Raw genomic sequence first — 18,053 nt, 5'->3', positions numbered from 1 at the left:
ATCTCGTGCCGACTTCAAAAGCTCGTATCTCTTCCATCCGAGCTCCGTTTGGGATAATCTTGGTTTCGTTGGACTCCGTTCTTCACCGCGAACCTCACTATGGGCTAAATCTCGAGGCGTCAAATTCTAATACTTTTCTTATTATTTTTTGAATACTCTATCATTTGTGATCCATCTTGTAGGAAATTGCTACATCTTCTATGCATGAAAAACCGTAACTATCTTGGACATGCAAATAGTTGGATCTTCCCATCTCTGGAACCAAACATCTGGCTTTCACCTAAGCCGGCCGTAAGAATTTCTTACCACCCGGTTTGCAGAGGATTCACAGGACAGCAGCCATCACAGAAATAAGTCTATGGGTGCCACCCGGACGTATGAAGCCGCTGGTACGCCTCGCCCTCGCATAAAGCGTTTATCGAGACTCTAATTGCCCTCATAAATCCCCAGAAAGAAATCAATGTTCTCCTCTCGGCCAGGTAAATTTATCGAATATATAGTGGCAAAATTGTCCAATAGAATTCCTATAAATAAAACCCTACACCCCCTCGGAAACGCCCGCACCGGCTCTGGTTATTGCTCCGGTTACCGCGATACTCCCCTTCCGGGCGAAACGAAAAACGTCGCCTGGAAACGCGCGATCGAGTTCTAAATGCCCCCTTCTTTTTAATCCGAGAGAAATAAATCCCGGATTAGGGTTTCACTTCTGGTTCCTCTTGCTGTTCGTCTCTCCGTAGAAATCGCCACAAAAGTTCCGATTTAGGGTTTTGGGGAAATCCTCCCCGAGTCCGGAAATGGATGGGCCGGATCTTGCCGTCGATGATCGGACGTTCAAGGCCAATTTCACCACCGAGGGCGTGTCGAAGCTGCGGGATAGGGTGAAGGAGAAGCTGAAGGAGTTCATGGGGGATTACACCGATGACACCCTTGTGGTATGATTTCGCCTTCTCTTTTATATGTTCTTAAGATTTTGATTCTCTGGGACATGTTTGAACCTCAAAGTGCTGCTTTTAATCGGTTTAATATGTCTTGCAATAAAAATAAGGGATTTTTGGTCGGAAAGCGGTATTTGTTCCTGTTGTATTTGGTTCTAGGAATTGTTTTTAACTTCAGTTTGAGGTTGGGTTGATAGCTAACTTCTTGAAGCGTCTAATTGGTCCAAGTTACTATATGAACTGGATTGTTAACTTGGATGTGGTGAACTAGCCAGTAATTTGGTTTATAATATGTATTGTTCTCTCTATCGCTAGACCATAATGCAAGTCATAGGAGGTCCATGTATAAACATTCAGTCATCTTGGTGTTTTCCGGCCATGCATTTTTCATGAAAGTTTTCACCAATTGATGTGGAGATGCTTTGCGGTGTGCATGTGATAGTCAGACACAGCGGGTGTTGTGCGCTTCTTTATCTCAATATAAGCTTATTTTGAGAAGGAATGGAAAAGGCTTGCTGTGAGGGAAGCCATCCTCCAAAAGAAAGTTTCAAGAGACCAGAATTGCTTGTTTTAACGACAAGCAAATATATATATGTCAAGACTCCTTAACATTCTAGCCCGCATCCATAGAGGAAACTCAACTAAAATGAGAACCAAATGCAAATAAAGTTCTGTCTACTTCAAGAACAACCTTACTGTGTCATATGTCTTACCCATCTCCTGATACTCCTGTTGGGTATAAAATATCCCCCGGCCGAAGTTTGTAAAAGACCGATCCTTCGGGACTCTTCCGGCTCCCGACCTTGTATGTGGCGCCTCTTCGAACTCCCTCGGCCGTCTGGACTTCTCCGATAATGGACTTCTGCGTTCACCCACTGGGCCGCCCCAAAGGCCCTCTGGGCTTCACTGACAGTCGACCTCCTACAGCAGCCAACCATTCCTCGAGTCTCTCCCGGACTTCTTCCGGCCACGGACGACCCTACTCCGAACTTCTTCCGGACTTCGTCAGCATCCGAGCTTTCCCGACAACGAGATTTCTACAGTAACCAGACTCTTTCCAAGTTTCTACGGTGGTCGACCGCCTCTCGGATCCTAATCGAGCTCCCGCGAGAGCCGAACTTCTGCTACGAACTGTCTACTCCGAACTCCTACAGCGGACTGTCTACCCCAGATATCTACTGTAAGCAAATTTCTTCCGAACTTCTGTCACAGGTAGACTCCAGCCGAGCTACTCCGTAGCGAGTGGGCTCTGGACGAACTTCTACAGCGGGACACTACTCCGAGCTTCCTCGACAACTGGTCTTCGCCCGAGCTCCTACAATAAACGGCCCCCTCTCGACCTCTCGCGAGAACCGAAGTCCGTCCGAACTTCTCCAGCGGATGGATTCCGGACGAGCTTCTATGACGGATGAGCTCCAGCAACTGGGTCCCTGCGATAGCCGATTGCCTTCGATGTCTGCCGAGCCTCCCCAGCGCTATCCGAAGTTCATCGCCGGCCGACCTCCTACCAGGCTCCCCATAAAACCGGACTTCTTCGGCGGACGATCTTCGGATGAGCTTTCACATCAGATAAATTCCAGACGGACTTCTTTAGCGATCGGACTTCTCCGGACTTCGTCAACAAAAAATCTCCATTCGAGCTCCTACAGCAGGTGACTCCCTCCTGACAGGTCAGCACTTGAAGCGTCCAACAACAGTAGATTCGTCAGCGACCTCGGAATATTCGAGCCTCTCCTATAACGACGATGTAAAAAGCCATTCTGCTCCATCAGGCATCCCAGTTGAGCTTCGGCCGACGGATCCAAACTCTCTGGCAAGCCACAAGGGCCACTACCCTACTCCACTCGCTGCAACGGATTCTATGCGGTTCCACCACTCTCTGACAAGCCACGACAAGAGCCGCCATCCTGCTCCACTCTCTGCAACGGATTCCATGCAGCCCCACCATTCTCTGGCAAGTCCCGACAACGGACACCACTCCACTCTCCGCAACAAGCTCCACGTGGTCCTGAACGACCCCTGATGCCACTACTCTCCGTAACAAACTCCACGCGGCTCTGAGCGGTCTACGACCAGACGGTTACAGACGTCGCTGTCGGTCAGTTACGCCCTCCGTCTATAAATAAGGACCCCCAGATACGTTCTTCTTTAAGCTGGTAACTCTATCTTGAAACTCTGCCAAAATTTCTGCTTGAGCACTCCATTTCTGTTGAAGCAGAGTACTGACTTGAGCGTCGGAGGGTCTTGCCGGAGCACCCTCAACTCCGGTTTAGACTTTTTTTGCAGTTCCCGACGGCGGCCGCGGTCATCCCAGCTCCAGCTTCTCCGACTTCGACGGAATTCTGCACCAACAACTCCAAACGACGATAGGAAACTAACTCTTAATGCAACCAGCCAACAACACAACAGACAACATCCACAAAAGAAGAAGAAGAAGAAGAAGAAGAAGAAGAAGAAGAAGAAGAAAGAAAAGAAAAGAAAAGTGGACTGCTAACTCTCAAAATTTTACTAACCACTAACCATGTGATCCAGTAACCATTGTATAAAATGTATTGCTCACCCTTTCCAGAAGCAATTTTGTTGTCAAAGTGAACATTGAGAAGCCATTCTGATAGATTTCAACTATGCTCTCATGTCATGTTCTCTTTGGCTGTTCTTTGCTTCTTAACAAGTATTTACATTACTCCCTGATTGCCTCAGCACCATTCTATGGTCCAGTGTGGCCTCAGGATAAGATTAAATTAAATAGCTACATTGCATGCATTAAAGACAATGATGCTTGTTTGTGTAGGAATATGATCTCCAAACTCTTCTTAAGATGGAGACATTGGAGATAGAATGTATATGTGATTGTGACAACAGATCAACCCTAGATGCTATGGTGCCAATAGATTGTATCACTTGAATACTTGATAGGGAACATAATACCTTGGAGATAGCATAATGGCCTCTTGTAAGGCCCACAGAGTGCTTTTGATATGGTAGTAATTTTAAGTATATCCCATTTCTCCCCTGAATCTGTGCTCAGTCCTTTCCAAGTTAGCCATCTGCTTTGTGTAAGCTTTTGGGTAGCTTGCAAATTTTCCTCGAGAATCTTTAAAGGGAGATCATGACTTTCCATTTCCTTCATTATTGAACCTTCATGATACCACAATATGGATTACAGACCAAGGGAAGATAGAGCATAGAATGTTTCAAATGTAGTTGTTTATGTACAAGAATGAACAATGGTATTATATTGCAATTTTGTTGTAGGAAGCAATTAAATCCACTCTTTTAATCATGCTTTTGTGAAACACCTTGGATGATTCGATGTTCTCATGGTTCAAAGCTTAACAATTCACACATATCCACCAACTTTTGCCACTTTTCGAACCAACAATATTAGAGGTGAGATGTTCTTTGGCTAGAATGGATGATGCTAGCTTCTAGCTTCTAGCTTCTTGGCTTTTCAGTTTCCCTGCCCAATTTAGCTTTTTGAAATTATGGTAAGATCTAACACTAACTAGCTGGGCCTCTTCCTGTGAAGAAATTAATGGTTATGTATATGTAGCAGGGGAATGCCAATGGACTCTCCAAGCATGACATCAAATTTGGTCAATATTCGGAGTCTTGGATCATATCAATGGTCCAATGGAGTGTCCACCAATTACAGCATAGCAGCTTGCAACCTCTTAAGGGAAACAAGAAGTTAGTGGTGGTCAAGAGCCCCTAAATGGTGAGGACAACATTAGTGCACTTGCCCATGCTTGATAGTTTCTTCATAGGAGTCTAACTTTTGATGGGAGTTGTGAGGTTTTCATCATACCTATCCCATGGTTGGTGAAATTTTGGGATCTTGTTCTTGTTGCAACCTTCTAGACTGCAAGTCTGTTTGGAACCTTGCAATTGAAGTTGCATTGCGACTCAAGCTGTAGTTGTTAAGCTGCAGGAGGTTCAACCTCTCATGTTGGAATGAGAGGAGGGGGGAGATGAGGAGAAAGCAGTGGAGGGGTAAGGGGGAAGGAGGAGAGGGGCAGTGTTGGAGGAGGAGATGGAGTCGAGAAAAGAGAGAAGGGGAAGCAATGTAGAGATGGAAAAGGTGGTTGTTGGCAACAAAGGAGGAGATGACTGTCAACAGCAGTGGAGGAGGAGAAGGGGAAGGAGTAGAATGGGGGTGGAGGGAGTGGCGAGGGGGGATGGCAGAGGAAGAGATTGAAGTAAAGGACAGCGGGGAGCAATGGAGGATGAGAAGGAGGCAAAGGGGGATACCTACAATATTGATGATGTAGGAAAAGGAAGTAGGAGGAGGGGTGAGAGGTGAGGGCATGGTTGGAGAGGGGGAGGGGGTGCACTAGAACCAGAAGGTGGAAGGCAGGGGGAAGGAGAGGAGATGAAGGTGAGGAAAAAGTGGGGGTGGGGGGGGTGAGGCCTAGGGGAGTCATGGGGGTGGAAAGCACTACAGCTCAGCTTACGGTCATTTTGGCTGTGGGTTAAGCCGTAGGAAATTGGGCCTACAGCTCGTCTTGCGGTCATTTTGGCCGCAGGTTGCATTGTAGGAAATTGGGCCTCTGTTGTTGGCCTAATGAAGCTCCATTTACACCTTGTCTTTGAAATACAAGCTTTCAAACATCTGATTTGGGCCGTGTGTGCAGCTTATCTTGCAGGTTGGTTGACCTGTTGGGCTCCAAAAAGGCCCTAATTGTAGATGAGAGTGGCAGAGACTGTGATATATGAGCATTTAGGTGAATGTCCCTCAGATTCCTCTAAGAGGAGTTGACCATGAAGGTCTTGTTTAGATCCTTCATGCAGTTGTCTAGGGCCTTAAACTGATCCTGAATATCTTGAACTTATGACACTTGCCAAAATTTCAGCAAGATACTTGTTGGATTTTCATGCTCAATGGATCTATGCAAGAATTCAAGAGCATGAGTAAATCTCCCTGCCCATTGTAAAATACCCAATTTTTCCATGGAACCAATGGAATGAGGCTAAGTGGGCTACTTGGTATGTCAAATTTTGCTGATAATGAAAGAATTGCTCTGTCAGACATACCCACATAGAACTGGTGCAACTGATGATGCATTGCTTGAGTTTGAATAGCTGACTGTGCCATTGCATAAATAGTCCTAGCTGATTCGCTAAATAGTTGGTTGAAAGTTCTTCCTTTCATTACATTTCCCCAGTGATGTTATTATATTTGGAGTCTATAGCTGAAATCTTTCAGAGTTAATTAAGGTCTTGATATTGGCTAGCAGAGTGCTCCTGCACTTTAGCTAAGGTGCAGGCTATAAAGCATGTTGGTGTCCTTCATTGAATCCACAACTCCATCTAGCTTGATGATGCTGGTACCATTGGCTATTGCAACATGTATCGCCTTTGTACCAAATACATTGTTTGCTCTTATCATGAGCTGTTTTGAGAGGGAATGAAAAAAGTTTTGTGGGAACCAAGCTACCCAGAAAGATAGAGATATCAATATGTATTTTTGTTAAACATAGGCAGTTACATACATCAAGATCTTTTCACTTTCTGGCACATGTGCATTAAAAGAACTCAACTACAGTGAGAAACAAACCCAAACAGATTCCTAACTGTTTTGTAGAAAACCTTAACTTGTCAGACCACTCACTCATCTTTTAATATGCTCACCACAATGGAAACTAACTCCTAATCCCACCAGTTGATGCCCCAAGAGATAACATCCACTACCTCATGTCAAGTGTGCTCAAGGGAAGAACTTTATTACATGGTGCAATCAAGTGTCGTGCAATATCGGCTGTATTTGCATAGGATGATTGTGGATGAGATGAGGATGTGATTAAGAAGTTAGGGGGTAAAAATTAGGGGGAATGCAGTTGAGAAATGAGTTTGCTCGTAAAATCTTATAAACAACCTCTGAAGTGATGGAGGATACATCCTGATGAAGTGTGTGCAATTAACTTGTTAGCAGGAGGTATGAAGTTGAATTTAGGCACGTCAAGAAGAGCAGTGGAAGACATGAATTCACCTACATAGGATTTCACAGTAGGACTTTATTTGCTTTTGTTGGTAAAGAATGCTGTTTCAAATGGGATTAGATAAGGGTGATAACATCAATGATTTGCTTCTGGTGGCAAATAATAGCACAGCTGAAAACATTAAAAAAATGGCAACTTATAACAAACGAGATGTATTCTCTTTTTCTTTTTCCTCCATGTTTATGATATGCCTTTTTTCTCTGGATTATTGCATGTTTATTATTTCATGTTCTTGTAGGTTCTCACTAGCATTTGTACATTCGTAAGTTAATTTTTGAGAATTTTGCTAGTGCTTTCATGCTTTGGTAGGTTTTGACACAATTGTATTGATTGTATGATCTAAGCTTAACATAATTGTAGACTATTTGACAAAACATTTCCACATTAAGGAGGAGAAGTTTGACTTCTCAAGTTGCATTTGCAGGAATATGTCATCGTCTTGCTCAGGAATGGCAGGCGCAAAGATGAGGCCAGAAAGGAGCTGAATGTGTTTTTGGGGGACGATAGTGTCACTTTTGTATCCTGGTAAGAAAATCTTTTCTTTCAGATATCTTCAGATGCAACCAGTTCTGTAGGATTTGTATAAGAGTGTGATTTTTAGCTTTGTTGAGGTGTTATGTTGAAACTATTTTGCTGCAGGCTGTGGGATCATCTCTCTTCAAATTTGCATCTGTATGTGCAGCCACAAGAATCTTTTCCTGATGAAATGGTTAGGACCAGTTCCATATCAAATCAACTGCCCGGAAGACACATTTCACAAGTGGGGCATCACACTGGTAATGTGCAGGCTGAATCTGAGTATGAGAGAGAAAAGTTGACTAAAGTTTCAAGAAGTCGGCATGATAGGGAGTGGAAAGGATTGGTGCGGGGGAATACCCAAGTATTTCCTCTTCGAAGTGTTGTGACTGATATCTTGCACTCTGAGGAGAAAACACACCGCAGAACTAATCTTGCTAGACGATCTCGTTCTCCTAAGCCTCAAGTTCGCAAAAAGAGGAGCAGAGAAGATGAAGAACAACCAAATAAGGTTGGTCATGTCACCTTTCTATTAAATTGATGGGCAATGTGCATATCTGGCACCTCAATAACCAATATATGGTCATAAGACATCACTTAGATCTTATATTGCTGAACAGAGAATATGAATACATACAAATATATACTTACAGAGAAACACGTGCACATCATGTTGATGCTTATGCTCTGGGATTGCTTAAATTTGCAAAGCTACTTTGCTAAGATGTCAAAGATGCAGTTAATTTATGAGCATGCATGAATTTTAAGCCTAATCAATGTTAATGTGGATTTATCTTATCATATTCAATTTAACTGGCACTATTCTTTTTTGATAGAAAACTTTATTCTCAAATTTGTACCTTCCTGAAGCTACAAGTTTCAGCATGCACGTAACCACTTATTATAAGTTGCATCTTAGACAGGCAATATAATTTCTGGTTGTTTAAAAAGTACATAAAAAAGTAAAAGAAAGTAGCTTGCTTGTTTATTTATGTGTTTATTTTTCACTGTATATCAAGGTTTCAGATACTAGTACCTGACCTTGTACCAGTTTTTGGGTGGAATGTTATGGTGCTGGGTCTCAACACAGTACAAGACTGCATCCCATACCAACACATTGCGTGCTGGGACTAGAACTGCCGGAATGGTGTGGAACCATTCATATCACCTTGTTATTTGATACCTTGGTGTATACATATGCATGTATGTGTGCATCCATGTTTGCTTATGCGCATGTGTGCATGCATGTGTAGGTGGTGTATACGGTGCAGATGTGCATTTATATGTTTTGGCTGCATGTTTGTTATTATCATTCCGACTCTTGTAAGACTCTCAGTATGTAAATTACATGTGAATGTGTGTGTATGCAGTGCATGTTTGTGTATGTTTTGGGACGCAGGTGTGTATTAGGACTCTTGTAAGGATCTCAGTATGTGATCGATGAAATGAAGTTTAGGCATATCATGAGTATTCTTTTAGGTTGTTCTTCCTCTTGTGACTACTTTCTACTGATTACATCTCTGAATTATTGTCAGAGAGATTCAGCTTCTCAGCCAGCGATTGGTGCTCCACGCCGTCTTCTCCAATTTGCTGTTCGAGATGCTGTTAGGACCGTGCAACAACAATCAATAACTAAAACTGAGCCAACTTCGAAGCGGCTTCGTTCTGTGGTTTCCACATCCACTACAGATTCTGTGCAGGAGAAGAGACCCCAGAGAACAAAATCAGTTGCTAGAGTGCCAGGTGCCTTGTCAACTGCACTCAAAGCTGCAGCAGAAGCTGCTGAAGATGTGAAAAAGGTTAGATCTTCGAGTAGTGTTTTTGATAGATTGGGACAAGGTATTGACACTGTGGAGCCAATTAATCAGTCATCAGATTTTAGAGCACCAGAGCTGGAAGATGGAGAGTATGAAAATTTTGACCAGATTCCAGCATTAAACCAAGTTCATTACCATGAAAGAAGTGATTACAACAGAGACTTTGCTGGGGATATGACTATGGCAGACAAGGAAACTGGGATGGATGATGATTATGCCTCAGATAATGATGAATATGATAAAGTAGGTATCGTAACACATCACGGTTCAGATGCTTCTCAAAGTGCCTCTTCTGCTCATGAGGACAAAAAATCACGGATGGAGTATAGTGTTGCAAAGAAGGCTGATGATGTAGTTAGGAGGACAAGAGTGATGGATCAGGATCTGCCTGCTAATTCAGCAGCAGTGACATCTAGCAAGATCCTGAATATCTCTGTTAACGTGAATACATGGAAACCTCCACATTACCAAGATCCTATGGATGTTGCGGAGGCAGAGAATCGAATGACTGTAGAGAAGAGTGAGACAAATGTAGCGAAGCCCAATGATAGGCTGCCAAAGGAGAATGATGCTGCCAAGTCTGAGAAAATAAAAGTAAGAGGTCTTTTAGTGAATAATCGATTATTTTATTAATGCAGTAAGGTAGGCTTTTTTTAAGAAACTAACTTTCAAATATCTTATGGCTCTTTTGGCAAGCTTTGCCAAGGTTTGTAGAAAAACTTGTTTACTCATCTATTTTATAGTCATATTGTTATAATGATATTTTCTCTTAACCAAAATCATGGAGATTTTGTAATGGAAGATGTTTTTGCATCTATAAGTCACCTTTAGAAAAAGGGAAAATTTAAAATCAAAAATCATGAACTGGAGCTTTGATAAACTGCTGTGTAGATCAGTGTGCAGTATCTGGATGCTGCCATATCCTTGGCTGGACTTTTAAAGAATTCTTCTGGTGCTACTATGGTCCTGTTTTTCTTTGTATAGGGTTCTTGTGGATCAGTTTGCCCAATGTATATAGTTTTAGTACATGGGTGGGAAACATAACTAGGACCTTTGGTTCAACTGTGAATAAGGGGAAGGGAGAACTAAAAATAATTGAGGTCACCAATCTTGTAGTTCTGAGGTTTTCTGGATACCGCAGATCACTTTTTGGATCTGTTGCGGACTCTGTTCTATTGACTTGTACTCCAGCTCAAGAATATATCAATATCATCAATAGCCATTCAGCATATTGTCCTGGATGCATCTCCCATCAACATAAATGATATTCTATGGGTATCTTGCCTGGTCAGGGTCATACCCCTAAGGCATGTGCCATAGATTCTTCTACATTATTATTTTGTCAAAAAATGAGAGTTGGGACACGTTTGAATATCCTGTATCTTTTTAAGGTGTGACTAGAACGAAGCCAATAAATCTTCCATAGAGGCTAGTTTTTTGGTTACTCTAGGATGTAAGGTTGAATGCAATTGAAGTTAATGGTTTATGTTTACATTTATATTTAATGTGTTTTATTTTGATTAAAATGGGTATCCTAGTTATCTTTTATATTTAACTGCTGCAGACATTTTGCTGCACAGTTCGATGGTTTCTTCTTCATAGTGTAACAGAATGATCTCCATGAATCTATTGGTGCTTGAGATATGCTTTAGAAGCATCGAAGTTATGAACCAACTTGCAGTATAGGACTCTCTGTGATTTCTTTTATGTGCCTCTTTTGTTAAGGTTGAACTCTGTTTTATATATAGATAAAACCACCAAGGTTCTTGTTTTATTTACCTATTTATTGAATTTAATGAACTTTTACGCTCGCCCAAACGTCAGGAAATGGAGCATGCAGATGTTCAGAAGGAGCCTCAGAGGACTACATCAACACCTGGTATGTAATGGAATTGAACCTATGAGATATAAATTGTAGCCTCTGTTAGTTAAAAGACAAATGTTGGAGAGAATCTGCTGCATAATGTGGCATAATTAGATATAACGTTATTCAAATTTGACTGTTCTGGTTGCATGAACTGAGGGTATGTCAACATTTTTGCTGGCTTGTTGCTCGGGAAAAAAATTGTCTCAATGAGGCTATCACAGTGGAAGTAATATTGTTTCTTTTTTATGTTTATGGTTTCATGAATAATCCAATTGTGTACCTAGTCTGCATAAAATAACAATAAGAGATAGAAGGTTCTTTTGTTCATATGTGAAATGAAGTTTTACAGTAAACAGCCAGTTCCATACCTTGAATTCTTCTCCTGTAAATTTTCTTGATTTTCTGTGTCTCTACTGTGAAATAAACAATTTACTTGCAATTGCAGGTTCATATGCAGCCGGCCTTCCTTCTGATGATGTTGATTCTCGGACTCTCTTTGTTAGCAATGCAAGTATCTCTGTCGTCTAACTTCCCTGTGCTGGAAAGATGAAAGTGCACAGATTCTTATATTAATGTTGTTGATTTGCAGGTCCACTTTGCTGCCACTAAAGATACTCTTTCTCGCCATTTCAATAAGTTTGGGGCAGTGCTAAAAGTAATAATTGTCACTGATGGTGCAACTGGCCAACCCACAGGGTATGGTTTGTACGGTGGCTTATGACTATCTTCATTATTCTTCAACAAGATTCTGAGTGTAACTATTGTTTTCCTTCTGAAACAGGTCAGCCTATGTAGAGTTCTTGAAGAAAGAATCAGCAGAGTCGGCATTATCTTTGAATGGCACGTCATTTATGTCACGTATTCTGAAGGTAAGCTGATCGGTTGCTTAACATGTGTTAGGATATGCTTGATTTCTGTCTTTTTAGATGCTTCGCTCTTCTCTCTATGGTATCCTCCACATGTTGTGAAGGGACTGAAAAGATGAGACCATGAGAGAAGAGGATGAAAGATATGAGGTTGCTGATCTGGTGATTAAGACTTTGCGGATGCTGGAATCTTTAATGAAGGTGATTTGCAGTGTCCCAAAATTTTTGGGCTTCCATGATCTCGCAGCCTCTATGTCTGTTTGTTTTGCCTTGTCCCTTCGACCACTTCACTGCTACTCACCTGTATGAGGGATATCACATCGGAACAGTCTCTTGGTGAATAGTCTATTCTTTCTAAATCCTTGAAACCTAAATTAGGGGGAAAGCAGCAAAATCAATCTGATGCTATGCAAGCTAGCATCAGCAGAGTTGAACTCAAAACACTTGCATGAAACATTTGAAGTCATCTGCATTTCTTGCTTTTTGGACGTTGCAATATTGGATGCTGTGGTTCCAAAATACCTTGCTGATTGCTATGCTGCAGGTTGTTCGAAGAAGCTCTCATGAAGCTGCCCCAATGTTGGGTTGGCCGCGCGTTGCACGGGGCTCTCTATTTGCTTCCAGGCTTGGCAGAATACCATATCCAAGGGGTGCCATTGGTGGTGCTTTCAGAGCCCGCCTCCCAGTTAAATCTGGAGCCCGGAGCTTACAGTGGAAGCGTGAAGCTTCAACTACGCAGCCCACTGAGAGCATGAAAGGTCCTCCTCATTCCTCACTTGGCTCTGGAAACAATGTGCTCTCCCCAACTGGACGAAGTCTCACCTATAACCGAGCTGAACCTAAAGCACACGGGAATACTGGTCCAGCATAGTTATTGCAGGTGAAACAAAAGGGCAACAAAGGTTTTTGCTTAGAGACGAGGCTTCTTTTTGTGATGTTGCATGCAAAGCACAAAGCTCCAAGTAGCATGGAAGATGGAGATGGAGGCTCTCTTATTCCTTCTTCCTTATGGAGTAGTCCGTTGTTGATGGAGATTGGTAAGGAGCTTCACCTTTCAGCCTGTAGCTACAGCAATTTGATACTAGGTTTCAATCTTTATTCCATCTCGTGGCATTGAAGAGCTGTGCCGAGGGTGGTCTGTGAATAAAAGGGAAATTTTAGGAAGTCGGGGTGTGCTGAGATTAATTTTCTGAATCAATCAAACAAAGGCCACCTTTTCTTTTAATCTTCCTTAGATCATGTGATTAAGTTAGCCAGGTTTTTCTGGTGTCATGGCTTTTTTAATTGAGAACCCGTGAACTGAGTGCGTCTATTCAGATACATGGTTTTAGTTTTATTACTCTGCATTTGGCTCACAATTAGGTCTTGGTGGCGTATATAGAACTTCACTATGATTGGTATCTTCAGTCACTTATATCCCTTCTATATCGATCTCTATCTTTCTTTTATATGAATATAGAGGGAGATTCTTTAAGACGGTATCAAACTCTGTTGGAGCTGTAATGAAAGTGGCACAATAGTTCCCACCAAGACAGAATTTACATTGAAAAGATGTTGTGATGAAGATCTTCCAGTCTTCCATCTATGGTCATGGCCACAACAAAGGCTTTTGATTTGTTTATTTATGTTAACGCAACTAAAGCATTGAGATGCTAAGCTTATGAAGTTTGATCGTGATTAGCTTGTCTTCGACCCTTTTCGTGTGTTGTGCGCCGGTCACCCACTGCTTGTTTATTGATGCAGACTACTTTCCAGGGATTCTCACCGAATTGGATTCCATTCAGAGATCTGTTGTAGCAGTTGCAAGACTTGCAGTGGAAGTGCTATGTACTGACATGCACGACGAAGTGAAGGAAAACATGGGAAATAGTTTTAATATGACGTTCCCACAATTGAGAAAAATTAGCCTGAATACATGACACGACAAAACAAGAGACTAAACACGAACGAAAGAGTGGATGCCATGTCCGCTGTGACAAGTAGGCAGTCTGATCTCCTTCTCTTATGGTGGGAGATGCAGTAAAACTGTGCAGTGAATCGTGTCCATATGTCCCTGTTGTTGTAGGGATAAGCTGAGGAGCCTTCTTTTTTTTTTTCTTTTTTTGGGTGGAGTCAACAGACTACAGTAGATGATTCACCATCCATTAAATTTTTGTTGCTTGGAACGGAGATTTGAAGGAGATGCCCTTGCTGTCATGAGTCTTCCATCAGAATCCCAGATGACGACTAAATGATTCGAAGTTTCGGTGGTGGTCAAACCGACTTCCACAAAGAACATAGAATTTAGTATTGTGCCTTCCGCCTCCAAATCCGCCCATCATTGAGTTGGTTATCAACAAAGGTTAGGGTGAGAGTGCTGATCATAACTAGCTCCTCAGCAAGGTACCAGGCCCCCCACTTGTTGCATGGGGTGGTGCAAAGATTTGAGAGGCGATGGTGTCGGTGAACAATTGTTGGATGAGGCCATGATAACACTCACCGTCCTGGGCATAAAGTAAGCCCACAATGGGAATTGACAAGATTTATGGATTTTTTTCATAATAAAAAAAAAATTATGGGTTTGCTTATTAGGACTTTTATGGGCAATAAGATTTAGTTGAAGAAGTCATCACTATTTTCTGCAATTTTAAAACAAAATCGAAGTCATCAATATTGTGAAGAATCCGAGCTAGATGTGCTATCTTCACATTTTGATTTCTCAATCTCAAAAACTCTGAATATTTCCAATGAGGATCTCACAAGCTCTCAGGTGAGTTAAGATTAAATGTATGTCCTTTCATAACATGTCTTATATTGGAGAACATAAGTATTAGTCACAAAAATTAAGATGGACGTTATCCACAATAGTTATGTGGAGTTTAACTTTATCACAATAATCATCAAATATATTCTTGTTATTTTATTGGAGACTTATCTTTAGCTAGAGTTCAAATCAAGCTAAATCAACTAAAAAAAATCTCGATACATATTTGTATGGACATTCGCATAGAGCTTAATAAGATAAATTCCAATATTACTCTCTAATCGTGTATGTTCACCAACTTGAACTACGCTGCCAAATGAGGGAGGAATCAGCAGGTGCTTTGTAATTATGCCCGTTTCCATTAAATTTGTATTTTGATCTCAAAATTTCGAAGAAAAGACAATCCTGATGAAGAGTAATTCTGCCTGCTACCCTGGATCGGAGAGCCCCCCACCAAGCACCAGCATTTGATCCTCGTCACAGCAAGACCACTGTTTGCATTTTGCAAACAAATTGCCTCCCAAGAAATGGTTTGCAATTTCCCTAGTCAATAATCATGGGCCCAGAGAAAACTTCAGCAACTTTGTTCATGCATGCGATGAAACTGAAAAGCACGGCTGCGTTGGATATGAAGTGAATGCGAAAGGTACGGATCACCGAATTCATTTGGTCCGGCCATCGACATGTGTTAGAGATTGCCATTTCCAAGTACCTGATGCTGAAATAATCTGGTCTTTGATAAAGTGCAGATCATTTTTTGAAATTTGAACCCCTATTGCTTGCATACAAAGGTAATGGCCCGACTTGTCCACACGTTGGATTCCCAACGATATGGTAAGAGTGTCACCAGAAGAGTGTGAATCCTGCACCTCAAAGCAAGTTCTGAGAAGAGGAGTGGCAACCAGCTAAACTAATAGTTGTCAGAGCACAACCCATGTTATAGTAACTGAAAGCTATTCATCAATCATTGTTCAGATTTGGTATGGCTAATGGTGCGCAAGAGAATAATTTTTGATTTAAAATATAAAATATTATATAATTATATATATATATATATATATTGGGACAATACAACCGACTCCCGATTCCAACTCTATATCAACCGAATGAATACATTACACCGACTCATAATCGGCTGACTGACCGACAGTCAGCTATTATTAATCAACAATAGAACTCAGTTAATCTTCGACCGAAGACCATCGGTATATCAGAGTCAGAGTTACCGACCGATGCTCATTCGAATCTTTAAGACTACCGACTTGTCACTATTACTGATATATAGTCGACCTATTTTTCCAACACATCCTAATCGTTATGAGCAGTTATTGACTAAGTATCATGGTCATTAGTGAGAATAAACAACCCATTAACTCTCTGATTATGGCTCGATAATTTAGTACCATAAAAAGCGGGATTATGTGCTTGACGGTTACATCAAAATTATGTATAAAAGGAAAGTAAATAAACAGTATGGGTAATACAATTCTGAGCGAAGACTCTGCCATTTCAAACACTCTTGATTTGCTGTTCATCAATTTCCTCTCTGATTTAAGTATCGGAGGATCTCCGTCGAACACAATTCTCATCTGGAGAATTTTATCTTGTAGGTGTTCTTCACCGACGACAGACGACAGAGAATTGATCCGTAACAATATATAATTTCTCTCTATGAGTCAATGGGTTGAGGGCTCCTAAATTGAAACTAAGCAGATCTCTGAACGCAATCGACCAGATTGTGTAAATTGATCAGGGCACGAGTTGCCACCATTTCTTTTATTGTTGCATGAGGTAACACAATATTAGAGAAAATACTTAGTAACTTGTGTGTATTTTTTTTTTTTGGTATGAATTCAATCATTTTTAGTATTTTTCCAAGAAACTCACATTTCACTGGCTCTCAAGAAAAAGGTATGTAGCGACGGTTGCAACACCATCCGCTTTTTAAATACTAAATAGGTTATGGTATAACTATGGTACATTTTCAAGGTAAACATGCATAGATGGGCATGTGACAATAAGCATTATATGCACATAAGTAAACATACTAATATATAAATGAAATATAACCACCAACATATACAAATTAATTTTCTAATATCATAACTATATTCTAATAAATATTGGCCAGATCATGTCTTTTATTTTTTTATTTTTGAGAAAATATATTTTAGTTGAAATTAGGGTTGGCAAAATATGATCAAACCCACCAATCCAATCTATGTCCGATCTACCATAAATAAGTGGATTTAGGCTAAACGGATTTGACTCATAAATAGATTGATCCATTTAATCTGTTAATATTTGGGTTGGATTAGAGTTTCAGATATCCAACCTATTTAATCTGTTTAATATTTAGATTGAATTGAGTTAGATAATATGTTTAATCTCTTTAATCTATTTAACTCATTTAAAACTTGTTGGTGCAAAAATTCGCTTGTGCCGGAGAAGCTGGAGTCGGGGAAGCCGCGGACGCCGCCGGGACCTGCAAGGGAAGTCTAAACCGGAGGTGGGGTTGCTCCGGCAAGACCCTCCGACGCTCAAGTCAATTCTCTGCCTCAACAAGAATGGAGTGCTCGAACGGAGAATTTAGCAGAATTTTGAGATAAGGAAAATGAGCTTAAAGAATAACGTATCTGGGTCTCCCTTTTATAGGCGGAGGAGGCAACGGATTGATGGCGACGTTTGTAACCGCCTGGTAGTGGGCCGCCCATGGTCAGGGGAATTGATTGCGAAAGATGGTGGAGCAGACACGTGGCCATCACCGCGGCCCGCCACGTGGAATCTGTTATGAGGGGTGGAGCAGCGTCCGTTGTCGTGACTTGCCAGCGGATAGGAGAATCGCATGGTATCCGTCGCAGGAGGTGGAGCAGGTTCGTGGCCGTTATTGTGGCCTGCCAGAGGATAGTGGAGCTGTGCGGAATCCGCCACAGGAAGTGGAGCAGGGTGGCGATGGTTACTGCGGCCTGTCAGGGAATGATGGAACTGCGCGGAGTCCGCCACAGGAAGTGGAGCAGGGTCGTGGTCGTTTTGGTGGCCTGTCAGGGGGCGTGGATCTGTCGATTGAAGCTCGGCAGCGGTCGGAGCCCGGTTTCTGTTGAGGTCCGGGAGAGGTCCTCCTGGCGGTTGGGGTCGTGGGTGGAGCCCTACTCCCGGGGGAGTCCGGGCGGAACCCTCTCGGAGCCGAAGTTGCGGGAGGAACCCGGCTCTCGTAGAAGTCCGGACGGAGTCTGCTTGCGGCTGTAGTCGTTGGCGTCGGAGATGAAGCTCGGCTCCCTTAAGAGCACGGGCGAAGTCCTCCTGCAATTTA

The 18,053-nt window shown here is 42.0% G+C and overlaps 1 protein-coding gene across 2 annotated transcripts; it reads left to right on the top strand.

Annotated features, from left to right (window-relative positions):
- Nucleotides 1–553: 553 nt before the first annotated feature.
- On the top strand, nucleotides 554–13,414 carry LOC105050245 (uncharacterized). Of its 2 annotated transcripts, XM_073242634.1 has the most exons (10): nucleotides 817–932; nucleotides 2,148–4,653; nucleotides 7,359–7,459; nucleotides 7,574–7,961; nucleotides 8,986–9,861; nucleotides 11,092–11,146; nucleotides 11,580–11,641; nucleotides 11,724–11,830; nucleotides 11,916–12,003; nucleotides 12,545–13,414. In XM_073242634.1, the coding sequence occupies exons 2-10, from the start codon at nucleotides 4,651–4,653 to the stop codon at nucleotides 12,869–12,871; spliced, it is 2,007 nt and encodes a 668-aa protein (XP_073098735.1). In that variant the 5' UTR covers nucleotides 817–932; nucleotides 2,148–4,650; the 3' UTR covers nucleotides 12,872–13,414. The 2 variants fall into 2 exon arrangements, with proteins under 2 accessions (XP_010928495.1, XP_073098735.1); XM_010930193.3 differs by lacking the exon at nucleotides 2,148–4,653 and having other exon boundaries at nucleotides 554–932.
- The last annotated feature ends 4,639 nt before the right edge of the window (nucleotides 13,415–18,053 follow it).

This window comes from Elaeis guineensis, chromosome 8 (assembly GCF_000442705.2).
Source record: "Elaeis guineensis isolate ETL-2024a chromosome 8, EG11, whole genome shotgun sequence".
NCBI classification, from domain to species: Eukaryota; Viridiplantae; Streptophyta; class Magnoliopsida; order Arecales; family Arecaceae; genus Elaeis; species Elaeis guineensis.
This window is presented reverse-complemented; position numbering and strand designations above follow the sequence as displayed.